The sequence below is a fragment of the Empidonax traillii genome, unplaced genomic scaffold (genome assembly GCF_003031625.1).
Source record: "Empidonax traillii isolate 1590-97213 ecotype Southwest subspecies unplaced genomic scaffold, ASM303162v1 scaffold230:size732421, whole genome shotgun sequence".
Classification (NCBI taxonomy): domain Eukaryota; kingdom Metazoa; phylum Chordata; class Aves; order Passeriformes; family Tyrannidae; genus Empidonax; species Empidonax traillii.
Genome location: NW_020955423.1, coordinates 68,388 through 93,756, shown reverse-complemented (window position 1 = coordinate 93,756; position 25,369 = coordinate 68,388). Strand labels below are relative to the sequence as shown.

Sequence of the window (25,369 nt, the reverse complement as noted above, 5' to 3'; positions counted from 1 at the left end):
ACATCCGTTGGGGCGGCTGCCGAGGCGAGGAAATCAGGTTGATGTCTGATGTGGTGTGGGTGGGTTTTTTTCCTGTTTTAAGGAAGTAAAAACCCAGATGCTGTTCATCCTGGAGAAGAGGAGGTTGTGTGGAGCCTTTCAGGATCTGAAGGGTGCCTACAAGGAAGCTGGAGAGGGACTCTTCATCATGAACTGTAGTGCTAGGACAAGGAGAACGGGTTCAAACTGAAAGAGGAGAAATTTAGGCTAGATGTACAAAAGAAATCCTTCCCTGTGAGGGTGGTGAGGCCCTGGCACAGGTTGCCCAGAGAAGCTGTGGCTGCCTGGAAGTGTCCAACACCAGGCTGGGCAAGGCTTGGAGCGAACTGGTTTCATGGAATATGTCCCTGCCGTGGCAGGATGTTGGATTAGATAGTCTTTAAGGTCCCTTCCACTCCAGACTATTCTGTGATTCTGTGATTCTCTGCCCTAGTGCAGTGGTTCTTTGGAGAGAACCTCCCTCCAGGTGTATAATTTGGAGCCTCCTCGGCACACGCTCTCCACGCAGCTTTCCTTGCAATGCCTCCAGCTTATCCAAAACAGGGATTTGGTTGGTTTGGAAAAGGGCCTGTTTGGATGATGGCAGTTGGGGTGGGCTGACACTCCTTGTTTTTTTTGCCTTGGCTGCAGGACCCCCCCTATTTCACGGTGCTACCAGGCTGGGAGTACAGACAGGAGGCAGGGAGGGAGCTGTTGATTCCTTGCGCTGCTGCCGGAGACCCCTTTCCCATCATCGCCTGGAGAAAGGTACCCGGCCTGCCAGACAAATCTGCAGTGCCTTTGGCTTTTGGTGAATATTGCAGACAGAGAAGCCACACTCTGTCCCGGTAAGAACAAACTGCAGGTACAGCTGCTTCGCTTTGGGCTGAGCCACTGCCGTCCTGTCCCGCAGGTGGGTGGGGGAAGCCCGGCTTGTGGCCACCGAGTGCTGTAATCCCGGGAAACCGTCACGGCAGCATCCACAAAGCTGAAACACTGCTCCCACCCCGGCCTCCCCCTCCTCTTCCTCGCCAGCACTGCCCACAGGACACCTTCCCTCCCTGCCTGGGTGTGAGGTGGTCACCAGCAGGACGTGGCAGCCCCGGCCATGCCGCTCTCATGGCACAGACCTCCCCTGGATGTGACACCAGAGCGTGTCAGGGTGTCCAGCATGTCCAGGCAAAGGGCTGGACCAGTCAGCAGCTGTTTTGCTGCCCCATGACTTGAAAGACCCTGGGAAGAAGCTCCTTTAAATGCTGCTGGACAGGATATAATGATTGCAAGATGTCCCTTTTCATAGAGCAGGGTGTGGGTGGCACAACCTTTAGTCCTCCTGCAACCTTCCCTTTACTGCTCCCGTAAGAAAGCTGTACAGGAGACCTCCTGGGCTCTGTGCCCTGTCAGGATCTTATTCCAAGTCTCCTGTCCCCTTCTTAAGGCTTCTGAGAGTGAGCAGGGTCCCAGTGTCACCCAGTGGGCTCTGTCCCAAATCCTTGTGGCATGAGATGCTGAATCTCTAGTCCCTTTTACCAGCACTAGGAGGACCATGACTTGCACAGATTGCAAGTGACCTGCCTGAAGCCTGTTGGCTGTTTAGTCTTTTTCTCCACCTTATTTTAGTTTCCCCTCCTCATCAGTCTCATTCAGGTTTCTTTCCAATCCCTCTTGTGCCTTCTGATGGTCCTCCTCATATTGAGGGGATAAGCCCAGAGCCACAAACTCCAGTCAGGGCTGGTTTGGACTGGGCTCGTTTCCCAGTGGCAGAAGCAAACTCCTTTGCTCCCTATCAGCCCACCAGTGCTGACCAGTCTCCCGAAGGACTCCTGGGCTTGGCAATGGTAACCCCATGTGCCCATCGGCTTCTCTGCTCCTCCTGCTTGGCATCAACAACCCTGTGGGTCCTGGTGTTAATCAGCAGAGACCCCCACATGAAGAACAGCTGAAGAGGACTCTGGACAGCGCAGAGTTTGCACAACTTTGGCGGATGGGCATAGACAAGTTGTTACAAGATCCATCTTTCCGCTCAGCTTCCTCCTGTGTCCCCACGGGGCCTTTGCTGCCCAGACCTCTGACACGAAGGGTCCTGCCTCTCATCTGCTGCTGACTGAGTGAGGGGCAATTTGGGCATCTCCTGGGGCAGACAGCACCTTCCCCAGCCTGGGAGGGTGTCTGCTGGGGTGGCCGGTGCACCCTCATCCCGCAGCGGTTTCAGCTTTGGATGCTGGAGGTTGAGCCCTGGCGCGGGGCTCGCTGTCCGTGCGAGTGCCGTGGGGGTTTCCGCTGGTGTGTGAGTGCTGAGAGCAGCCTCCCTGACGCATGCCTCTCGCGTTGCCCCTCAGGTCCTCTCGGAAACGGGGGAACCGTCTGCCTTGCCACGACCGGAGAGACCGGAACCCCTGCCGGTGGCCGGCGGTGTCCCCTGGGCCGCGCAGGTAGCTTAGTGACCCCGCCGCCGCCTCGCCCTGCCCCACAACCCGCTTCTGAGTCGTGGTTTGTTTCTTTTTTTTCCCCTCTCTCTCTTTGCCCGGCTCCCCACCCCGCTCCTTGCCCAAGGTAGGGAAGCCCAGCAGGAGCAAGCACAACACGCTGCCCGGAGGAACCCTGCAGATCCGCTCCCTCGGCAAGGACGACCACGGGGAGTGGGAGTGCGTCGCCACCAACATCGTCGCAAGCATTACTGCCAGCACCCACCTTACCGTCGTAGGTAAGGGCAGGGAGGGGAAGGGGCCCTGGGTAGAGCCACCCCCCAGGCAGCGTGTTGGCAAGGCAGGAGGTGGGGATGCTCCCCGTGGAGAGAACTGTAGGGATGGGACAAGGGGGAATGGCTTTAAACTGAGAGACAGTAGGTTTAGGTGAGATATTAGGAGGATAGTCCTTGCTGTGAGGGTGGGGAAGCCCTGGCACGGGTTGCCTGGAAAAGCTGTGGCTGCTGCAATCCTGGAAGTGTTAAAAGCCATGCTGGATGAAGCTTGGAGCAACCTGACCTAGTGGAAGGTGTCCCTGCCCACAGCAGGAGGGTGAGAGAAGATGACCTTTAAAGTTCCTTCCAGCTTAAACCATTCTGTGACTCTTCAGAGCGATGTCTCCTTCAAATGTTATTTACTGGCAGAGCTGCCTTTTTCCGCCCTGTTATTGTGGCCTCTTGCAGACACATGTTGTCCTGCTATTTCCAGCAGGAATTCCAGGTGCGGGAGGAGCCCCCTCGGACCACGGCTTGGGAGCAGCCCCCTTGCCCTCGTGGCCCTGCTCCCCTTTAACCTGTGCCCCTGTCCCTGCAGGCACAAGCCCTCACGCCCCGACCAGCGTGCACGTCGTGGCCGCCATGACCTCAGCCAACGTCTCCTGGGAGCCCGGCTACGACGGTGGATACGAGCAGACTTTCTCAGTTTGGTACGGCCCTCTGTGAGTCATCCTGGCATGCTTTGCTCTCTGCTTCTTTTCCTTCCTAGCCGACCCGAGCTTCGAGCAGCCGGGGGTGGTGGTGGTGGTGGTGGTGGTGGTGGGGTGAGGAGGGTGGTGAGGGTGGCATGCCCGGCTCTGTGCCCCGTGGGGCATTGGGTTCCTCGGAGAGATGGGAGAGAGGGTGGTGGGATGATGTAGTTCTTGTATTTCCTCTCCCTTCCGTGCTGGCCACTGCCTCCGTCTGCCCCAGCAGGTTTTACTCTGCCTGTGGTACCAGGGAGGCGCTTTGCATCCGTGTAACTCTGCCTCTGGCATCCAATTTCAAGATAAACTGTTTACGGGGCTTAACAGCCAGGGAGAGGATGGAAAAAGCAACCTTTAGAGAGTGCGTCCTGGAAGAGCTGTGACTAAGCAGAAATGATCTCTCCTTGCTCTGTGGCTCCCTGGAGGTGGTTAAATCCCAGCTGGGATCATGACCAGCCACTGTGAGCTGCTGGCTGGGTCTGAGCCCCTGGGGCTTTGTTCCCATTGCTCCTGTGCCACCAGGCACCCGAAGCCAGTGGGTGCATCCCACCTTCCTGCAGCAGGGCCAGGCTCAGCCCTGTCTGTGCCTTTTCCCTGGGGCAGGGGAGGGCAAAATGTAGCTGCAGCAAAACTGGGGTTTTCCCTGGGCTCTGCTCTTGTTTTCTTTTGAAGAGTTATCCTTGGAAATGTGGAGGGGGTGATCCTTTCCCTTTCCAGGCTTGGGCTGCTTTTTCTTTTTCAGCCTTTTCTCTTGCTCTTTCTCTCCTTCCTTGCCTTTATATGCCCCAATGGAGACTGCTGATAGAGAGGAGAGAGGGAGATGCTGCCTGTAATGATTTCTGCTCTGCTCCAGCCTGGGGCTGGGCAGTCTGTCTGGTGATGGAGAGAAGGAATGGATTGAGCAGAGAGGGAAAATGAGGGAGTGAGCTGAGTGGTGCAGACCTTGCTTTGATGAAAATGTCCTTGGGAAGGAGTGGTTAAACCTCTCTGCTCTGGAAACGTGGCTGCATCTGCAGCTGCTGCTGCTTTTGCTCTGCAACCTTCCTGCCTCCTCAAGGCAATTCCAGACCCCACACGTAGGGAAAGGTGTTTGCACCGAGCTTGCCTTCAGGAATTTACAAGGAGCTGTGGGGACTTTGGACAGGGAGTCAGCAATCCATTTTGCCCTGACTGTAGAGTGGGATCCACGGGGACTGCGCTGCTCCCTGGGACCAGGGATCTGGGACAGTGCTGGGTCATAAAGAGCGCAGCCCATCCAGGCATTTTCCTCCCTGGTGTGGCTCTGGGGTGCTCCAGCAAAACATGGCTTCATTTACTGAGAATTCACGCTCTCCTCCTGCTGCCGTGGTTGCTGAAGCTGCAAATGCAAAGCCTTCTCCCCAGGGATGGCCAGGACCACCACGGCATCCCACCTGCACATGGGCTGTCCCTCAGCAAGGGCTGTCCCCCCTTCCCAGGAATGATTAGAGCTGCATTTCCCCTCCACCCTCCCCACCCTCAGCCCCTTGCCCTCCTGTACCTGCCCTCAGCAGCACTGGGGAGGAGGGCTGTGAAGGCAGTGAGTTAAATGCTGCAGGGAAACCTGCTCAGGGGCTGCTCCACTGCCCTCCTGCCTCCGCTGCAGTGGCAGGGGATCTTGGGAATTGTAGTCCCAGCTGGAGCAGTCTTTTTTTCCAGAGATTTTCCACTCGGTTTGGTGGAGGCACACTGCACACGCACGGCTCTCCACCCACTTGCTTCTGTCCATAGCTTGCTGCTGCTTCTCCTGCCTCACCTCTTGCTCCCTCATCAGTGATACTATTTCTCTTTGCTCCATCTTTTCCCTCCTGCTGGATTCCCCTGGCTGTGTGCCGGTGGCCGCCGACGTGCCCCCTTACCTGCACAGAATAGACCATCTGCACTGATCCTTCCCAAATCCAGTACCAGTGCTTGCAGTATCATTGCAGTGCAGTGATGCTGCTTTGGGACGTGGGGCTCTTCCACCAAGGTGCTTCCCGGCAGGATGATGGCTTGTGGAGGGGGCTGCGCTGCTAGGGTGGCACTGGGATGGCTCTGGGAGGTTTTTTCACCCTGGGTTTGTGGTTAGAGCCCAGCAGAAAGGCTGTGTCCTGCACTCCCTGCCAGTGCCTCTGCTGCGCTGCCAAACCCCGAGTGATGCCCCAGGCTGTGCTGGCAGCCCCCGACTTGTGCAAATGTGGCAAAGAAAGATGGGGATTTAGCTAAATGTCTCTTGTGGGATGACATGTACAGGGCTACAGCTGAGGGAGAACTTGGCTCTGGCTCAGGAGCTGTCGAGGTATAAATGGGAACAGGGCCCGTCTCCTGCGTCAGCCGTCCCCTTTGCAGCACTCATGGAGCTGAAATGCTCCAGCTTCCACTTCTGCCCATGGGAATCTGATGGAGATCACCTCAGAGCGGGGCTGTTGGCACTGCTGCTGTCCCTGACCCTGCTCAGGGGGTGCAGGTGGTGCACAGCAGAGGGGAGAGTGGTGGCAGTGTCCCTGTGAGCCAGGGGATGCTGCTGTGACGCCGTGGGACGGTGGCCTGTGCCAGCTCGTGGGTGGCAGTGGCTGCCCCACGTCCATACCACATCACTGCTGTCAAACCAAACCATCGCTCGGGAAAGCTCCATTTTTGCTCGAGAAGTTAATGCTGCCTCTTTTGTCCCCCCATGTCGAAGACACCTTCCCTGAGGATGCTTCCTTCTCTCTTGGCAGGATGAAGAGAGCCCAGTTTGGCCCCCACGACTGGCTGTCTCTCCCTGTGCCAGCTGGTTCCAGTTGGCTACTGGTGGATACCTTGGAACCTGAGACTGCTTACCAGTTCAGTGTCTTGGCTCAAAACAAGCTGGGCACCAGCTCCTTCAGTGAGGTGGTCACTGTGAACACTCTAGGTAGGTCCTCCATGGGCACAAGGGAGGGCAGGGATGGGATCTGGGAGGGAGAAGTGCCCCATGTGTCCTGCCTGCTGGGGATGGAGATGGTGATCATCAGCTATAGTTTCCAGCCATGTAGAAGATAGTTTGTGGAGGGTCCTGGATGAACCTGTGGACTTTGCTGGATGCATGAGGCTCCTGAAAGCTTGTCCTGAGATAGCGTGGGAGAGCTGTGCTCTATCAGTCACCTTTCAGATCTTCCTCAAGTTCATCTGGGATCAGGAGGTATTAATAGAGCACAAAAGCACTTGTACAGCTCAGAGCAGGAGGGCCTCGCACTGGGCCCTGCCTTGGGGCTGTCTCAGGTGGAGGTGGGAGGAAGCAGGAGGGTTTTTAATGCTGAGCCTCCTGGAGTCATGGCATTGTGAGTCCCCTGCTTTTTGAAAAGCCACTTCTCTGTATCTGTGATAAGAGACCAGCTTCCTGAGATGTGCCCCAAGCTCCTGGAATGTGGGAGCTGCTGCAGTGGTCCTGCTGCTGCTGATGGGCCCACGTGGGAAAGCATCTTCTGCGCTTACCCTGCCCCATCTCAAAGGTGTCCCTGTCCCCTGTGCTCTGTCCCCAGCATTCCCTGTAACAACTCCAGAGCCTCTGGTGTTGGTTACCCCACCGAGGTGCCTAACAGCCAACCGGACACAGCAAGGCGTCCTCCTGTCGTGGCTCCCTCCCGCTAACCACAGCTTCCCCATCGACCGCTACATCATGGAATTCCGCGTCGCCGAGAGGTGGGAGATCTTGGACGACGGCATCCCAGGCACCGAGGGCGAGTTTTTTGCCAAGGACTTGTCCCAGGTAAGTGGAGGCTGTGCCCACACCGTACCTAACTCAGTGATCTTGGAGGTCTTTTCCAACCTTAACAATTCTGTGATAAACTTGCACTGCCTGCCCCAGCTCCGGGGGAGCTTTAGGGGTGGCTCCATCCCTTTGCTGGGGTCTCTGAGGAGGTGGGAGGCTGCAGTGGGGGGACCTGACCGGATGTGTTTGGTGTTGCAGGACACCTGGTACGAGTTCCGTGTCCTGGCGGTCATGCAGGATCTCATCAGCGAACCCAGCAACGTCGCTGGGGTGTCCAGTACAGGTGAGGGGTGTCCTGCTTCTCTCCCCGGCTGTGGGGCTGTGGGCTGGGCTGGTGGGTGGGCTCGTGGTTGTGATGGGTGTCCAGGCTGCCTCCTGGAGCAGGAGAGGACAACCTGCCCCAATTAGTCCTTCCCGTGGAGCGCGGGGCTGTCGGTGTCCGCTGGCACATCCTGGCTCTGCGGTGAGCCTGGAGAACAAAGCTCCAGCCGGGCACTGCGCAGCCTGGAAATGGGAATGAAAGGTGGAGAGAGGGAAACGTAGCACTGCAGTGCGGGGTCCACAGGGAAAAGAGCTTTGCAACATGAGACTGCAACATGCTGCAGCTCCTGTGTGTGTTTACCCTGTGCCCGCCCAGGCTCGGGGGGTGCTCCTCGAGCCAAGACACAGGCGAGGGGTTGTGGTGGCGAAGGGGAAGGTGAGGGCAGCGGGAGGGGATGGGGATGCGGCGAAACCCTGGTTTTATGGCTCTGGTGGAGAAGCCGGCTCTGCTGTGCTGTGATGCAGCGGTCTCTCTCTGCCCCCAAGTGGTGCCGGTGTGGTGTGATCTTGCTGCAGTCTCCCTGCCTGCAGGCTCCCTGCCGCTGCTGCCCTTTCTCCTCACGCCCGATTTTTCTGATGGGGTTTGGCAGGTGCCCTGGCCGCGGGCAGGTGCTGTCCCAGGCTGAAAGCCGGTGCTCCAGCTGATTGCATGTGTGAGCACGCAGCAGGAGCACTGAGCTGTGCGGGGTTTGCATCTGCAGGGGCCCACAGCCGAGGTCTGCTGGGAGTTCAGATGTGCTCATGGTTAATGAAGGGGTATCCTGAGGGTTTGGAGCCCAGTTTTCATTGAAACGCTGAAATGAAGCACTGACAAACAAGTTAAAATACCTTGTGCTGCTGCAGCGGGTTTTTCAGCCAGATAACTGCAGGTTTGCTACAGCTGTGTGTGTTTAGACATAAATATGTATTTGTTGGCATGAAGGCTTCTTCCCTGGGTGTCCATCAGCTAACACAGGAAGGTTTATCAGGTTGCTTCGGGCAGCCTGGTCTAGTTGAAGATGTCCCTGCTCATTGCAGGGGTGTTGGACCAGATGGCCTCTAAAAGCCCTTTCCATCTCAAACTATTTTATGATTCTATGATCCGGTGTGAGGTCACTAAAACCCTCGGCTCTGAAGTGGCACTGACTGCTTTCCCTGGGTGGGCTGGCTTGGAATCTCCTTACAGAGATTATCGTCCTGATGTACAGTATCATCCCTGGAGACTGTCACTGCCTCCACGCTATGGCAGCTCCCTGTGGAAGGCAGCAAGCCTAACACCCCGTTGTGTCTGTCCCCCAGACGTATTCCCTCAGCCTGACCTGACGGACGAGGGTCTAGCCCGCCCGGTGCTGGCTGGCATCGTTGCCACCATCTGCTTCCTGGCCGCTGCCATCCTCTTCAGCACACTCGCCGCCTGCTTCGTCAACAAGCAACGCAAACGCAAGCTCAAGCGCAAGAAAGGTGAGTCCCTTCCTTCCCGGTGTGCTTCCTCCCTCCTCCCCCTCCTGTCTCCTCCTCGTTCCTATCCCCCTGGTTGTGTTGTGGTCGTAACCTTCTTCCCTGTGTCTGTCTCTTCTTCGTCCGTGCGCGTCCTCAGGTGAAGCCCTGACTTGATCCCTCGGCGGTGCCTGAAAAGCGCCCGTGGTCGGGAGCGGGAGAGGCAGGGTGGGTGAAGAGGCGCCAGAGAAAGTAGCCTGGGAATTCCGAGGGAGCTCTTCCCGTGTGGTGATAACTCCTAGAGCCGGGGGTTTAGGGCTGGGGTGTCCTCTGAGACACAGATGGGGGTCATCACTCGCCTCCTCGAGGTTTTCCCCCCCCCCGAGCTGGGCCCTCCAGCTGTTCCCAGCCCGGAGTTGGCAGTGCCACGCTGGGCTAGAGAAGACCCTACAAAGGAGACTCTGCTGCTCTGCTTCCCGAAAGCTGGGACTGCAGCCTCCATGCAGGAGCGGCCACTAGGGAAAAGGGCGGCTGGGGAGCTGGAGAGGGCAGGGAGTCGACTCCTTCTCCTCCAGCCCACGGGGCTGCGGCAGCAGGACGGGCAGGACCCTGTGACGGGAGCTGTTTGTTGTCAGCAACCATTAAAGCACTGGAGCAATGAAACCTTGGCCTCTTGTTGAGTGTGTTTTGTTGTCTTGATGTTGAGTCTGTCTTGTGTCTGTCGTGTTGCGCCTCCTCAGCGTTCTCTCTTCTTTCCCCTTTTTATTCTCTTCCAGACCCTCCTCTCTCGATAACCCACTGCAGGAAGAGTTTGGAGTCCCCGTAAGTATCTGTCTTAGATGTGGCACCAGGTTGTGGGTCTTCCAGGTGCCTCCTTCCGACAGTTATTGCAAAGCTCAAATGAAAATATCGCGTCATTACTTGGTTGCTTCTGACAAGTTGTTTTGGGTGTTTCCCTGAACTTTTGGGAGCACAGCGGTTCACAAGAGACAAATGGGCTTTGGAGCAGAAAGCAGCAGGGAATGCAGCAAACTAAGCTAAGAGATGACCCTGTTGGATCTGTAAACACTGACCAAGCTGGAGTTGGCTGGTGGAACTCAATGACACACCAGCATGAAGGGGCTCCTTGGGAGGACTAGCCTGCCGCATAGAGTCCTCCCTGCCAGCTCAGTATTTTTGAGTCATTCTCTGTTGGCTCTGTTTTTTACTTGGGAAACACATCTTTTCTCATCAAGAGTCCCCTGCTGAAGCCTCTTTCCACTTGTGCCCAAAGGTGGTGGATCGTGGTGCTGCAGTAGCCACAGCTCCTTGCGGAGCCCATCAAAAGCAGGCGTGGCTGCAAATCAGTGGGAACATCTTCCCAATGGGAGTGTGAGAGCCTGGGATGTGGATGCCTCATGCTTTGGCTCCTGGACCATTGCAAAATGTCCTGGTGCTTGGTGGATCTGAATCTTGTTCTTTTTCTGGTTCATCCACTGCGCCGAAATAACCTGTGCTATCTCTGCTGGATCTGCTACCTTTTGCCTCGCAATCCTGTTCGTCCAAGGCTTTCTGGATAGGGATGAGGGAACTCTTCTGATGCTCTCTGCCTTTTGAGGCTCTCAGCCTCAAATCTGAGTGTTGAGAATGGGAGAAAAAGTTGTTCTGAGCTGATCCATCAGCATCTCCAAGTGAGATGCTGAGTTCTGCAAGAGGGGACATTTACCTGATGTAACTCCTCTCAGGGCCTTTTCTGGGCATGAATAGCTCAGGTGAACATAGGAAGCCTTTGAAGGAGTTGGAAGGGAGCTCTGGATCTTTCTTTTGTCCCAGTGGGGCTTTGGAGCTTTGCTGCAAGGTGTTGGTGGAGCTTATTGCAAGGTGTTGGTGTGAAGCACCTTCCCCAGGGGGGAAGCTGAGCGTGCTGAGCTCTGTTCCCAAGGAGCAGGGATCTTGTGCGCAGCTTCTGGCAAGACTCTGCCATCCTGGTTAGGCCCTGCCCATTTCTCCCAGTTCCTCTTGTGAGGGCTGGTAGCACTTTGTTTTCCGGATCCAGACAGTGGTTCTTCTGGGCAAGAAGACCTCCTTTCCCCTCCGGGTGACCGTCCCCTCTCTCGGTTTTTCTCCCCTGTGGTCCAGGTTGTCTTCAGGCAAGGTGAGTCCCGAGAGCATCCGCACGCTCCGTCCCCCCTCGGAGTCCTCTGACGACCAGGGTCCGCAGGCCAAGCGGATGCTGAGCCCCACCAAGGAGAAGGAGCTCTCCCTTTACAAGAAGACCAAACGAGCCATCAGCAGCAAGAAGTACAGCGTCTCCAAGGCGGAGGCCGAAGCCGAGGCCACCACCCCGATCGAGCTCATCAGCCGCGGGCCCGACGGCCGCTTCGTCATGGACCCGGCGGAGATGGAGCCCTCCCTGAAGACACGGCGGATCGAGGGCTTCCCCTTCGTGGAGGAGACGGACATGTACCCCGAGTTCAGGCAGTCGGACGAGGAGAACGACGACCCCGTCGTCCCCACCTCCGTGACCGCCCTGAAAGCGCAGCTCACCCCTCTCTCCTCCAGCCAGGAGTCCTACCTTCAGCCACCAGCATACAGCCCCCGGTTCCACCGGGCGCTGGAGGGTCCCGGCGCCCTGCAGGCCACGGGCCAGGCCCGCCCGCCGGCCCCCCGGGGTTTCCACCACCAGTTTTACGGTTACCTCAGCAGCAGCAGCCCCGGGGAGGTGGACCCGCCGCCCTTCTACATGCCAGAAGTCAGCCCGCTGAGCTCGGTCATGTCCTCCCCGCCGCTGCCCCCCGAGGGGCCCTTCGGACACCCCACCATCCCCGAGGAGAACGGGGAGAACGCCTCCAACAGCACGCTGCCCCTGGCCCAGACCCCCACGGGGGGCCGGTCCCCCGAGCCCTGGGGCAGGGCCGAGTTCCCCTTCGGCAGCCTGGAGCTGGCCCCCGCGCCGTTCCCCCACCAGCTCCAGCCCTGCGAGGCAGCTGAGGGCTCCCAGCCCACCGGCTGCCTTCCTCGGGGGCCGCCCCCCTCCTCCCTCCAGGTGGTCCCCGCGTCCTACTCGGGCATCCTGCCCCTGGAGGCACCAAAGAGCTGGACCGGCAAGTCACCGGGCAGGGGTCAATCCTCCGCGCCCGCTACCACCAAGTGGCAGGACAAACCTATGCAACCCATGGGATGTCAAGGGCAGCTAAGACATACCAGCCAAGGTATGGGCATACCCGTGTTGCCTTACCACGAACCGTCCGAGCCCGTCGGCCCCAGCGGCACAAGCACATTCAGCCTGGACACCAGGTGGTACGAGCCCCAACCCCGACCTCGGCCCAGCCCTCGGCAGGTCAGGAGGGCTGAGCCCAGTTTACATCAGGTGGTGCTACAACCTTCAAGGCTTTCTCCTCTGACCCAAAGTCCCCTCAGCTCCCGCAACAGCTCCCCGGAGCTGACCGCCCGCGCCCGGCCCCGCCCGGGCCTCATCCAGCAGACGGAGGTGTCGGAGATCACGCTGCAGCCGCCCGCGGCCGTCAGCTTCTCCCGCAAGTCCACGCCGTCGTCGACGGGATCCCCCGCGCCCAGCAGCCGAGGGGACAGCCCCAGCTTCCGACCGACCACCGCCTTCACCCCCGTGGGCACCGGCTTCTCCAACTCCCAGGGCTCCTCCCTGCCCGTGGACACCATGGATGTTTTCGGAGACATCCCCTCTCCGAGGAGGGCTGGCGAGGAGATTCTCCAACCGGAGCCGACATCCACCACCACGGTAGCCACCACGGGGTAAGTGCGTGAGCCCCGTGGTGCCCCCTCTGGCCCCTTCCCGGCTTCCCCCACCCTGCCTCACCCGCTCCCTCTGACTCCCTCCCTGCCATCTCCATCCCAACTCGTAGGGTCTCTCTGGGCACGCTGCAGCATCCCTTTTGGAGACGGCGTCCCGCGGGCTTTGCTAGGCAGAGGTTGGTGCCGTGGGCATGGGTTGCATGGCCGCTGCCCAAGAGTGCTGGGTTTTAGGGAGGCGACATTCCCAGTGCCGGCGGCAACATTTGCCTCCAGCCTGGCCGCTCCCTTGGGAATCTGGGAGCGCTGTGACTCGGGCTACGGGCCGTCTACCAGGTGTTGCAAAGGCCTGGCTCCCGGCTCGCTTAGGTAAGTGTCCTGGTGTCACTGGAGGTTGTTTCCTCTTCTAGCTGCTGGCTCTTGGCTTTCTTCGAACGTTAGGGCCGCCGCCGCCGCGCCTCTTGTCTTCCTCCTCTTCCTTCCCGCGGAGTCTAGAGAGCTTTAAATGCATGACAGAAACAGCTATCACGGTCACCGCCCCACCTGCAAAAGGGATGCTGCAGCCCCAGGACGCGGGCAGGGAGAGATCAAGGACTTAGCCACACCAGCAGCATGTCAGGAGAGAGGAGGAAAAATAAAAATAAACTAAGCCCAGCGCAGATCGGGAGGCCGCCGGCACGCTCAGATCCTGCCCTAAAGAGGGATGTGGCTGCACTAGACAGTAGCGGCTGGTTTTCCAGGTACCAGGGTTGCTCCAGGCAAAAGCGTCTCTCTCTCTCTCTCTCCTCTCTCTCTCTTTCTCTCTATATTTCTCCTCTTTCCTTCCGTCTCTCACAGCACCTTAGACCCCGTAGCCGTGCTTTCGTCCCATCCTTTCGTCTTGCTTCATTCTGGCTTGTTGTCTGGCGGGGTCGAACCCCCTCCTCCGGCTTGTGGCAGAGAGGAGTCGAGGGCCGGGGCTCCCAGCCCCGCGGAGCCGGCGCGGTCGGAGGCGTTCGGAGGAGAGGCGTGTGTTCTGGGGAGGGGGGAGGCAGCGTTTCACCCCGCAGTGCCCTCTGCATTTCACTCCCTCCCTCTGGTACCTGGAAGCGTTATGGCCTTAGAAAACCCCTCCGGCACTGCACGGAAGGCAGGAGGGCTCAGGGGAAGAGAGGATGGGGAGGGAGAGGAGCTGAACGAGCCTGAAATGACTTCTGTGTGCCTCTGGAAAACCCAGCTACGGAGTGATGCAGTCAGGCGTGTAGTCACAGGTCCATGTCTCCTGGCAGGGCACCCCAAGGAGAGCCAGCTCCAGGACAGAGCCGTGTTAGAGCAGCACTGTTGTCCGTGCTTTTATGCAGTGTATCCATTCGCTTCGTTGATTATCGTTTTCGTTTCTTCTTTTCCTTTCTCTTCTGTTTCTTTCCCCCTTTCTTCTCCAGCCTCGTTTCGTTTGTGTTTCAGTTTGGTTTCTTTCCCTCCTTTTTTCCTTTGGAGTTGTTGACGTGCTGATGTGTTGCGGAGCTCGGCTCCTTGCGGGTGTTGATAACTGCTTTGTTTTTGATTAATCTCAGCTATCTGGGCAGTGTTGTCGAGACAAGCTTCTCCTCAGCTCAATAGGTAAGGGTGATCCATGTCCGAAAGGATGGTGTGGGTGCTGTGGAGGGTGGCCGGGAGCGGGGCATGAGAGGGGACACGGAAGGGGCTTTTCCAATACCATCTCTTCCTTTAAAGGGGAATAAGGAATCCGAAAACACTAGGAAACACCTCTGGACGCACAGTCTCTGTGGCTTTTGGGTTTCCCCTCCCAGCAGCAGGCCGCTGCTCCCCTGCCTTTGGGGTTTGGGGTTTGGGAGGAGCCGAGCTGTTGTCTCCCCATGGCTGCCCTTCCTTTCTTGGAGGACAGTGACACGTGGCACCTTTGGCCCTGGCAGGGTGCACGAGGGTTGTGTGCTATTGGGAAGGTGAGTGTTGAGGTGGGGCTGTCCTGGATGATGCAAAGCAGGAGGAGCCCATGGCCAACCCCCTAGAAGCAGGTAAAACATCCACATCTGGAGCAACCAGCTGCAGACAGCTCTGAGCAGCGCTCCAAAAATCAGTCTCCAGCTGCAGTCCAGCACGTGGAGAATTTAGTTTCCAGCAGCACCCGGATCTATTTTCTTTTTCCCCAGTCTCATAAATCCTGGAAAATAGGAGAAGTCTTTCTCTCAAGACAGATTGTACGCCTGGCAGCAGCATAACTATGGTTTCAGGCTGCCAGAGAGGTGCTTTATCCTTCCCAACACAAGTGTAGTTGTGGTAAAATCCCTCCCTCCCTCCCAAATTCTCCTTGGAGAAATCTTCAAGACTTCTTGTGACCCAACTGTAATTAAACAGCCCTAAGCAGACCTTGGAAGATTCTCCCAAGAAAATTACTCTTGGGCTGCCTTTATGAGGACAGTTTCCTAGATGGCCATGGGCATTCCTGGAACTGGGATGGAGTAATCTGGAGATAGTTTTCAGACCTTAGAAGCAGAGAATGTCTCTAAAACTGCTAAATCCAGATGGGATAATAGTAATTTGTGACGCTGAGGATTGGGAACACTGACCTGTTTGGCTGTCAGCCAGGCTGGTTATGAAAGGAGAGGTGGGATTTCAGAGAGGAGCATTTCTAGGGCCTGGCCATGTCCAAATTTCCTTAGGACTGGCCTTACAAAAACTTAAACTTTGCTGCCTTGTATGGGAAGAGTGAAGGTCCTTGCCAATGCTCTCCAACAACCTGAGGAGCCTTGCTGGGCTGGAAAAGAGCCTCACGAGAGAGATGAGATGCGTGGAGAAATCAGGGGGATGTTTGCAGGACAGGGAAATTCCTCCAGCTGACCTGGAGAGGGTTGTCCTGGGGTGTGGAGAGCAGGAAAGGTGAGGAAGGATTGTTGGGTCATGGTGATGGGAGCAGGGACAGGATGTGTGCTTCATGCAGGAGCTCAAACCCCTCCAGTCTGAGCCTCGCAGCCTCCAAAGCTCTTGAGCACTTGGCCACCCTCTTCTGTCTTCCCCTGCTGATGCCAGAGCAGCCTTGGTGAGAACTGGGCTGTGCCAGGCTTCTCAAGGAAGAGGAAAGCCTTCTGTGAGGACATGGCTGCTTATTCTTTTTTCTGTGGCACTTCCCCGCTCCGGGAGCACCGGGGACATGAGTGAACGTGGCTTTAGCACAGCACAGCTCAGTCCAGGCTCGTGTCTGAGTTTGGTGTGGCTCTTGCACAGATCCTGGCCAGCTCCCATCTGCAGTGCTGGGTGCTGTGGGCTGATGGATTTTGAGGAGCAGGATCATAGTGCCCAGCAGGACACTTGCTGAGGAGCGGCCTTGTGCCCTTCTCCGAGATGCTGCTGGGAGGTGGAGTTGCAGGAGCGACTCCACAGTATTATCCCCAAAAAGGCAAAGCCAGAAGAATAAATCTCAGTTAATAAGTGAGGAATCCCATAAAGAGCCCAGCCAAGTAATTTCTTGATGGTTTGGGGTCATAAAATTGTCAGTGCGTGCAGAGCACAGGGATTTTTACACCAGACCAGCCAGATTTCTGTGCTGCAGTAATAAAACCTGAGAGAAGGAGAGGGAGAGGCAATGTGTGGGCTCGCTGGTGGCTGCAGCGTGGTGGCTTTTGCGAGGTGAAGCTCAGGTAACTTTTATGGATGGGCAGGGATAAATAATGTCGGCATGAGGAGTTTTCCCATCTTCTCCTCTTAGGATGCAGCGTGCATCTCCTAACAGGGAAAAGGGGGCTGTCGTCTCCCTGCAGAGGGAAACCCAAAAACCACAGACAAGGCACCAAGCTCCCCTGCCCCTCGGCACCGCAGCCTGCCCTGGGTGGCCCTGCAGGCCTTCCTTGCCAGGACAGCACTGCCAATGCTGGGAGTTGGGGGGGCTTGGCTGTGGCGTAGAGTTGAGTGACGAAGGGACATCGGTGCCAGGAGTGTGGGAGGAGCAGCACCCCTCGCTCCCTGCTTGAAAGAAAACAGGTTCCCCTTTAAAGACTGTCCATGTGCTGATCCTCTGCATGTGTTTCATGCCTCCTCCCGCTTGGAGAAGTTGTGAGTCCGCTTGTCTGAGTGCGTTTCTCTTTTCTTTCTTAAGTATTCTTATTCTTATTACTATTATTTTTACTTTTTTTTTCGGTCTCTTTAATTTACTTATATATTTTCTCACTCCTGTTTTTCATTTATCTTCCTCTTTCCCCCCTCCCTTTCCCCGTGACTGTATCCCCCTCTTCCTCTCCGGTCCGGCCCCTTTTCCCTCGCCCTCTCTCCTCTCCGTCAGCATGGTGGTGAAGTCCGTTGTGTAGATGATGAGTTGTGGTGTCTGCAGGCCTGTAGAAGGTGTGCTCCTTCCCTCAGCCTCTTCCTCCCTCATTGCTGTGCCTCGGTAGCAGCAGCTCTGGGGCCAGGGGCCGTCACCGCTGTGTTTCTCTAGCCCCTCTCTGAAGGATCCCAAGCATTCCGGGATGGAGGCAGCAGGCAGAGCTGCCTCAGAGCAAAGTGGGAATTCTGACTGGCAGGAGCCTCCTGTAGGAGAATTGAGCTCTTCATCTGAGGAGGATGAAGGGTTGAAGCACATGGTGGCCGAGACACAGTGGGCTGCTGTCCAAGTGGATGCTCTAACTGGTCTGAGTGGATGCTCTGCCTCGTCCAAGAGGATGGTCTAACATGCCCAAACTATTTCTGGATGTCAGTGTCTTGACTCAAGGAGAGAAGGAGATAGGGAATGTGTGCTGAGACCTCCATGAGGTTAAATATATGTATTGTGCTCTTGAATCTCCTGCACTCTTCCTTTATATGGGTTCCCTTTTTGAGTGGAAAGAGGTCAGTGATGCCTTCAGGGGTCTTCTCCCTTACATCTTTGCTTTGTATGTGGAAGGACATTTGAAGAAGAGCAGCTGAGATATGTGCTGAGTTGGATACTTCTCCCCCTGGCTACCTGCTCCTGTCCTGGGGCTCTCACACGTCCCTCCAGTATCTTTGGGGCCTCTCCAGAACCTCCCAGTCCATGCAGTTCAGACCCTTGCTCATGCAGTAGGGTTTTCCTTGGAGACTTGAGGAAAACTGCTGCTCCAGGTGTTTGTGGTGCCTCTCAGAAGGCTTGTGTCAGGAGTTCACGTGGGCTTCTCAAAGCTCCTTTGCTCAGCTCTACACTGAAGTTTCTAGAAGTTTGCCCTCCTCCCTGAACCTCTTGTCTGTTGGTATTCAAGATCTTCTTCGTGCATGGGCAGCTGCCCAAAATGTTAACTCTGGGGGCAGGAAGAGGCTTTTGGCTGAGCTTAAATTGAAAATTAACTTGAAATAATCAGAGCCCTTTGAAAAAATAAAGGGTGGGTAGAGCAGATAAAATTTGGCTGATGAGTAGCATCATTCTGTCCTCCTCTGTATCTCTTCCTTGCCAGAGGTCAGACAGTATTTATGGTGACACATGGGTTCAGCACACTCACTGTTTATGTTTGTGTGTATAAATACGAGTCCAATTATGGAGAACTAGTGGAAATGAGCTTCAGGCAATTTCCTCATAATCCCCTGCGTAAATCTGTCTAATTTTGTCAACATGCCACAGTAGCATCTTCTTAGAAAGAAAAAGGAGTGGGAAGAGCAAAAGCCTTCTAAGAGCTGAGCTTTAATAATATCAGCAAATGCATGGGAAGAGGTGGTAGCAAGCAGGGGCTGATGGGCAGGATGGTGGCAGGATCACCGAGCCTGATGGTATCCAGGACTTGGCACACGTGAGCTCCGTGGATGATGGACTGGAGGTGGCTGAGGCCACCATTAGCCAAGTACCTGCATGAATGTACCTTGTGTGCAAACCATAGAGATGGTGGATATAAAGGGGAAAACCCTGTCATTGACCATTCAAGCAGGAACTGCTGCAGGGAATCCTGTGCTGTCGGACCCGTGGGTCGCTGTGGTCCCACTCGGAGCCAGCACGTGCGTGGCTGTCTGTGTTGGTGCAGCTCAGTGGCTGGAGTGGGTAGTGTAGCCTCTCTCTTAAGAGGCTGGATGCACTTGGGAGGAAGGTGTTGATGCTCTGCAACTGCAAATGTCATCTTCCCAACGAGGGAAAGCTCTCGCCTGGATCCAGCCAGCGGGACTACCAGCATGTCTAATGAGTTGCTTCATCTTGGGCTGATGTGCTGCTCTGCTGGGAGCTGGAACAGAGGCTCTCAGGGAGCTCTCCGCACATTCACTTCTCTGCTGCGACGGGAAACATGAAAAGGAGCTTTTCTATGCCCAGTGTTTGGGTTTCTCCTGCGTCTGCTGTGCCTCAGCTGCTTCGTCACCTCGCACTGCACTTCCCTGGGTGCTCTCCAACGCTGCCAGCAGAACTGAGATGCTTTGCAATCGCACACATCTTCAAAAGAATCCCCACCCTTCTTCTCCCCAAAGGGAAAAATCCCTTGGGAGCTCTTTGCCTGTGCACTCCAGCTGAAGCATCACTGCTCTGGAGCCGCTTGGGATGCTGGATGTGAAGTGTTGCTGTTGTGCTCTGTGGAGATGCACAGCTCTGTGGTGGTGCACAGCTCTGTGGTGGTGCACAGCCTCCACCTGGAACCCAGGGGAGATGAGGAGCTCCAAACTCTCTGTGGGAGGGTGTACTCTTGTCCCACAGCCCAAGAGTGCAGGGTCTGTGCTCCAGCCTGTGTGTTTGCCCCTTCCCTGTGTTCTTGCAGTGCTGGGTGGGTCTCACCTTGCTGACAGGCCGGGATGACATCACCCACAGCGTTTTGGTGCCAGAGCAGGAGTCTGGACATGCTGATGTTGCCTCCTTGCAGCCAGCTGAGGCAGCTCCTCTGCCTGCCCATCCTGCTGCCTGTGGCTTGCAGAGTTTGCTGATCTCTGCCCCGGTCACGGACACCTGAAGACGCAGGAGCTGCTGTCAGCACCGTCCTCTGCGTGGTTGTTGTGACAAGGTTTGGTCTCTGACCTCTGATGACTGAGCTGTGAGAGCAGAAGAGCGTCATCTCCTTTGAAGATGAAGGCACGCTGGTTTAAGTGTTCCTTTCCTCGCTGGATCCTGGCTTCAAGCGTTGGCTTTACTGCAATAAAAGGTGCTTTGTGGATGCCTCCCCTGCTGTCTCTGGACACCTCATCTACAGGTTGCTCGGTGATGACTCAGGTTGATCTGTGGCCTCAGACTTGTCCCTCTGTGCCACTAGGAGTTGGTGCAACTTGGAGGGTCATGGAAGTAAAAAGGAAGCAGGGGAAGGAGATGGGAAAGCAGCAAGAGGGGGGGATGCTGTGATGTGTTATAGATAAGAGCTGGACTGCCCGCTCTCCTAAGGAAAAGGTTTTCCTCTAATGCTCTGCTCTCTACAGCAGTCATGCTTTCCAGGCCTTGGATGGGAAAAACAGGTACAGTGAAGGAAATAAAGTAAAAAATCCCTTTGCAAAGGGGGAGACTGTTTCACCCTGAGCTGGTTCCTGTAGCAGAGTTCCTCGGGTGCTAGAGCTGGAAAGCTATCCCTTGCAACTGCTGGCTCTCCTGCAGGAAGCACCCCTTTGCAAATCCTCTCCTTGTCCTTGCAATAAAACCTTGTCAGTGTTTCCATCTCCAGCTCCCAGCCTCTTGGTGTTCCAGGAGCAGGCGCTCCCGTGCTGTTGCGTTTCTGTTGTCGCTTCTCACAGGGACCTGGGAACGAGGTACCTCTCCCGGCTCTGTCGGTGTGTGCCCTTCGTGTCCCTGTCTGTCGTGTGGCCCCTGGTTTTTTTTTTGGCTGTGGGAGCAGGGCCAGCAGGATCCTGCCTCCCTGCTGTTTGTGGCGCCGGTGTTGTCCGCCACGGATGGCTCGTGGCGCCCGTCTCGACGCTGCCGTGCCGCTTCTGCCTGTCTCTTTCTCTCTTTCTCCATCCCAAGGGGGTTTCCAACCACTTCCCAGAAATGCCTTATCGGACATAGGATCTGCCCCGTCCTTTTTTTTGTTTAGCAGTGTTGGCATGGCAGGCAGGTGGCAGGTGAGCTGGGGTGCCTGTGTCGGACGTGGCTGGTCCAGGTCACGGTGCTACTCGGCAATGTGGAGGGCAGACGTAGGGAGACAGCGGGCACGCCTCGCTCCCTTTGTCCCGCGCTCCAGCACGCCTGGCTGGCCCTGCTCCCTCAGCCCTGGGTCTCTCACCTCTTCCTTTTCCACGACAGAGCTGGCTGGGGTTCACCGATCCCCCACCGGGGACGTCCAGAGGCCGGAGCATGGCCGAGAGCCGCTGACGGCGCCTGTCTGCTTTTCCTTCCTAGAAAACGTCCATCTCCGCCCGGGGACGCTGCTGCACCTGAGAGGCTCGAAGCTCTGAAATACCAGCGGATAAAGAAGCCCAAAAAGTCATCCAAGGGCTCCTCGAAATCCAGAAAACAACCCAGTGAGTGCGAGGACCCTGCAGTCCCCAACGACATCCCTTCTGTCCCGCTGTGGGCAGAGCTTGAGCAGGTCCCTGCCAGCTCCTGCGCTGGGGGTCTCCAAACCCATTCCTGGATGCTGCCCTTTGTCCCCTGCCTCCCAAAGGGACGGCTCCTTGCCTGTGGGTTGTCCCTCCCTTGCTCCTCCAAACTGAGTTCCTTTTCCATGCATCTCCCTTCTCTATTTATTTTGGATTTGGAGTGTTAATTTCATTTTCCCTGATGCCCGAAACGTGCTCCCTTCTTGCTACGCGGCGGGTTCAGGGCCAGGCTTGCTGTAACCTCCCTTTTACAGCAGGCTCTGCCCTGCTGCTGGCTCTGGTCCCATCTGCCTTCTCTCCCCCCTTCCCAGACGGCTCTGCCTCCCAGGTTCAGCACCCTCCCAGCTCTCAGGTACTGTCGCCTGACGAAGCTGTCTGCCTCCGCAAGAAGAAGAGACACCCTCGTCAGGACCCCTTCGCCCGGCTCTCGGCGCTGAAGGACGACCTCTGCCACCGGCAGCTCCCCGAAGACCAGACAGCCATTCTCAACAGCGTGGACCACGATGACACCAGCGGGCACGCCACCCTGCTTTAGCCTGCGCCGGCCCCAGGAGGTTGAACAGGAGCGGTGGAGGGAGCTGATGGGGATGGAGGTGATGGGAGACAGGGGGGGACACCCCGACGCTGCCGCCTCTGCCGGGGGGGTCGGCGGCTCGCAGCGGGGACGAGCTGGGGGGACCCTGGGGCAGACGGGGAGGATGCTTTGGGCCTGGGTGCTCCTCGGATCCGCTTCTCCCCCCACCCCAAACAGCTTCGGTGGTGGGGTGGGAAGGGTTGGGGGGTATTGCACCTCGGTTTTGGGAAAGATCTCTAGGCTTTAAAGGCATGGATGGATCCTCTGACATCTGCGTCCGCAGCGCGCGTTTAGGGAGAAAGTGTGGGATTGAGCAGCTGGCCCTCAGTCGCCGGAAGAAATTAAATGACACAGGGTGTAATTAATTGACAAGAACCTAACAACCCAGATGGGAACTGGTAATCCCATGAATCTGATTACGATAAAAAAAAAAATGACCAAATAATCCCAGGAAAGCTGTAATTGTGAGGATCTCCCTGCCTCCCCCTTCCTGGCCTCCTTTGACGTGAAGATCACAGCAAAACCGTGCGTGGCACTTTTCCTTACCTATCTCTGAAAGGGAAAAAACCAGAAAGACCCCGAGCCTTCCAATCAGTCTGAGATGTGAGAAATCGCCCTTTGCCTGTGCAAATGCTTTTGAGCCTCGGCGCCGTGCGAGCGTGCGGGGCCGATCCCATCCGAGGGTGCTTCCCCCTCCAGGTACACGGTGCGTGCCAGCTTTGATGAGGGGTGGCTGTGATTAATTCTTCCCGACACTCTGTATATCGCAGGCGAACGTTCGTCGGTGCCGTGCAGCGATGTGATTTCTTGCCGCGTGACGTTTAAATCTTGACTCGCAACCGCCGAGCCGGGGCGACGCGGGCGCGCGAGCCGAGGGGGTTCGGCTGCGCGGGCCCCAAAAGCCTCCGTCGGCAGGTGCGAGAGCGGCTGGAGGTGCCCAGCTCTGCGGATGGACACGGATGGCTCCGGGGAGAGGCCGCGCAAAGCTAAGCCCAGCGTTTCGCGTCAGCCTAAAACACTGGTTCCTGCTGGTTCCACCATTCCCCCACCCTCTCCTTTCTCCCGCTCCAGCCCGGCCGTGTCGGCTGTGACACCCGTCGGGGTCGCGTCCCTCCCTTTGCCCCACCCTGTTCCCCTCGGTAATGCTGTTCTAACTCTTCACCAGAATGTATTTCCTCTTCGAAGTACTTAGGGTAGGTTTGGTGGCTGGTGGTTTTCTGGATTGCACGGGCCTTTTTTGGTTTTTTTTTTTTTTTTTGGTTTGTTTTTTAGCAGGAAAGGTGGAACCCGCTCCGAGAACAGCTGGGCTCGCTTTCCTGCTCTGCCTCCACTCTCTGACTGCGTGGCCTTGGGCAAGTCACTTAACCTCTCTGTGCCTCAGTTCTCCCATCTGTAAAATGGGGATAAGTCATATTTGAGCACTTTGGACAAGCACTTGGTGGCCTATAGACTGCAAGTGCTACGTAAATGCTTAGTGCTGATACCAAGCAATCCCTACCTTTAAAATATTTAGAGTTGTTGTTCTTGTTTTTTTATTTAGTTTGAAGTGGTAAAATCAACCGCTGTATCCAGGTTTGCACAGTTCTTCCTCTGTGGTAAAGTGCTAAACCCTCCAGCCTGCCTGGGAATAAAACACCAAGTGTTTCATGTAGATATTCTTGCTTTGAGTGGATTCAGGCTGTAGAAAAAGCATCGGGAGAACCAAAGAGCCTGCAGGCATGTTTTTGCCCCAGGCTCTCTATTTGCATATGAAACTTTTGTTTATTCCCAGGTAGAATTGCCAAGAGATTCTCTGCAATCTCGCCTTTAATTCTGCTTTGCCTTGGTTTTTGCTCTTGCTGCTGGTTGAACCTCCAAGGGCTGAGATGTTTGGAGAAAGACGTGAGCTCTGGGTTGTGATCCGGCACTCCGACCGCGCTGTGCTCCCCAGGAGCTTTCAGGTCGGAGCCTGTTTATTGCTCTGCCGAAAAAACACCTGGTTTTAGAGGCTGTGCTTCCTCTCCCAGCAGGAGGCTCGGGAACCTGCGACCACCAAAAGCAGAGCACCGTGTCTTTTCCAATCTCCAGGCCCTCAGTAAGGTTTGAACCACTGGACAATGAACCCTCTGAATCGATAATGAGATATTTCTGAGCTTTAACAACTTTGTGTAGGTGGTCTTCAAACCATCAGCAGGTTTGTCTCGGGAAGGAGGGAGGGCCTGGCAGAAATGTCCCTCTCTTTCCAGCCTGCACCAGGGCCTTTTATTGACGTGACGAGTGACCTGACGTAAGAACCTCAACTCTCAGAGTGAGAATTCAACTTTGCTAACAGTATGACTGCGAATTTCTTTTATTTGAGCGTGCTTTTAGGGTTTTTCCCTAGAACCCGCTCGGATCTGAATTGATTTAATGCCATTCTCCCGCTCAGCAGCGGGGAACACTCTGCCTGGCTCACTTACTCAGCTTGCTGGTAACCTCAGCTGGGCTGCTCCCCGTGGGCTGGGCTGCTCCCGACGGACAGGTGACCATCGGGGCCGGGGGAGGTGTGGAGGCTTTGCGCTGGCCATGCCATGGGCCAACTTGCTCTTCCTTTCGCTCTCGTTGCCTCAACCTCTCCAACAGGGGGCCTGCTTTTTCCTTTGAGTGCTTTCCAAACTATTTACGGTGCCCATTCGGATGGGCAAGGCGCTGTCTTCAGGCTCTTGAGGTTGCTACCTCGGGACTGTGCCCCATCCCGTCTTAAGGAGCTCTAGAGGACTTGGAGCGGAGGGAAGGTTGACAGAGCGTGCCGGCTTGCTGCGTCAGTCTTTTGAGAGTTGTTTTCCTTTTGCAGGTGTTTTGAGCCACTGGGCTTTTCATGGTCTTCGACCTTTAGAGCCTGGAGCTGCAGCCCTCTCTCTTTCAGCTGTGCACCTGCCACGCTGCTGGAGTGGGAAATCCCGCCCGGGCGCCTCGTGGAAGCAGCTCCTCCCTATAAAACCATCCTTAACTCCTTTCCCTGCTAGACCGAGTTACCTTCCGATAGACTCGGGCCGCGCTTTGGCTGACTGGCTCACCTCTTGCTTTGGCAACCTCCTCGCTTCTCCCAGCCCTCTGGTTTCCATGCCCTCCAGGGGGTCGCTCCTCTCTCCTCCCGCGGACCTGGGACATCGAAGCCGTGTCAGACGATGCCAAACGCTCCCCCCATTTCACCCCCGTTTGAACAACTCCGTGTCGCTTTGGTGGTTTGCAAACACAGCTGCTGCTGCTGCTGCTGCTGCTGCTTCATTTCTTACTTTTATTTTTTTTCTTTCATGCTGCAAAAATATATCTTGATTTTTATCTTCCTGGGCCAAACTCTCTTATTTTATAAGATGGTCTGAGGTAGACGGCTCTTTCCTTATCAGTAACCATACGATTCCTCCTTGCACATTGTGAATGCCGTGTTTCATTAGATCCCTTGGCAAATCCTGGACCACGGTGAAAAAAATGCCTCTGAATCAAAAGGATACTTGTCCCTGGGCTCCTCTGAGGTGACAGTGCAGGGGTGGCAACCCAGTTTTGGGGGGTCCTTGCTGGTGCCTCTGCCTGCGAGGTGGCCACGGTGGGGTTGCTCCAGTACTGTTCTCATGCCACAATGGGGGCTGCGGGATTGGGGCATCCCGAGCTGGGGGGAGACGACATGGAGAGGTAGGTACAGGGTGTTGCTGAGATCCCTTGGAAAGAGGGCATGATTGTGGGGTGCCATCCCT

The 25,369-nt window shown here is 56.2% G+C and overlaps 1 protein-coding gene across 8 annotated transcripts in view; it reads left to right on the top strand.

Moving 5' to 3' along the window:
* The window catches only part of IGSF9B (immunoglobulin superfamily member 9B), a 41,953-nt gene extending 16,992 nt beyond the window's left edge, over positions 1-24,961 (top strand). The window contains exons 10-23 of one of the 8 annotated variants that reach the window (XR_003571683.1): positions 670-786; positions 2,358-2,450; positions 2,572-2,722; positions 3,297-3,420; positions 6,162-6,337; positions 6,945-7,171; positions 7,373-7,457; positions 8,774-8,935; positions 9,688-9,733; positions 11,030-12,661; positions 12,772-12,837; positions 13,069-13,398; positions 14,212-14,257; positions 20,886-20,954. Coding sequence is in view for 5 of the 8 variants with exons in the window: in XM_027888059.1 (XP_027743860.1) it covers positions 670-786; positions 2,358-2,450; positions 2,572-2,722; positions 3,297-3,420; positions 6,162-6,337; positions 6,945-7,171; positions 7,373-7,457; positions 8,774-8,935; positions 9,688-9,733; positions 11,030-12,661; positions 20,886-21,007; positions 21,397-21,620 (3,159 nt within the window). In the remaining 3 variants the exon portion in view is untranslated. Of the gene's footprint in view, positions 1-669; positions 787-2,357; positions 2,451-2,571; positions 2,723-3,296; positions 3,421-6,161; positions 6,338-6,944; positions 7,172-7,372; positions 7,458-8,773; positions 8,936-9,687; positions 9,734-11,029; positions 12,662-12,771; positions 12,838-13,068; positions 13,399-14,211; positions 14,258-20,885; positions 21,008-21,396 lie in introns of those variants that run through there. The other 7 variants (XR_003571684.1, XR_003571685.1, XM_027888060.1 and 4 more) reach the window with 7 other exon arrangements.
* Positions 24,962-25,369: the final 408 nt, after the last annotated feature.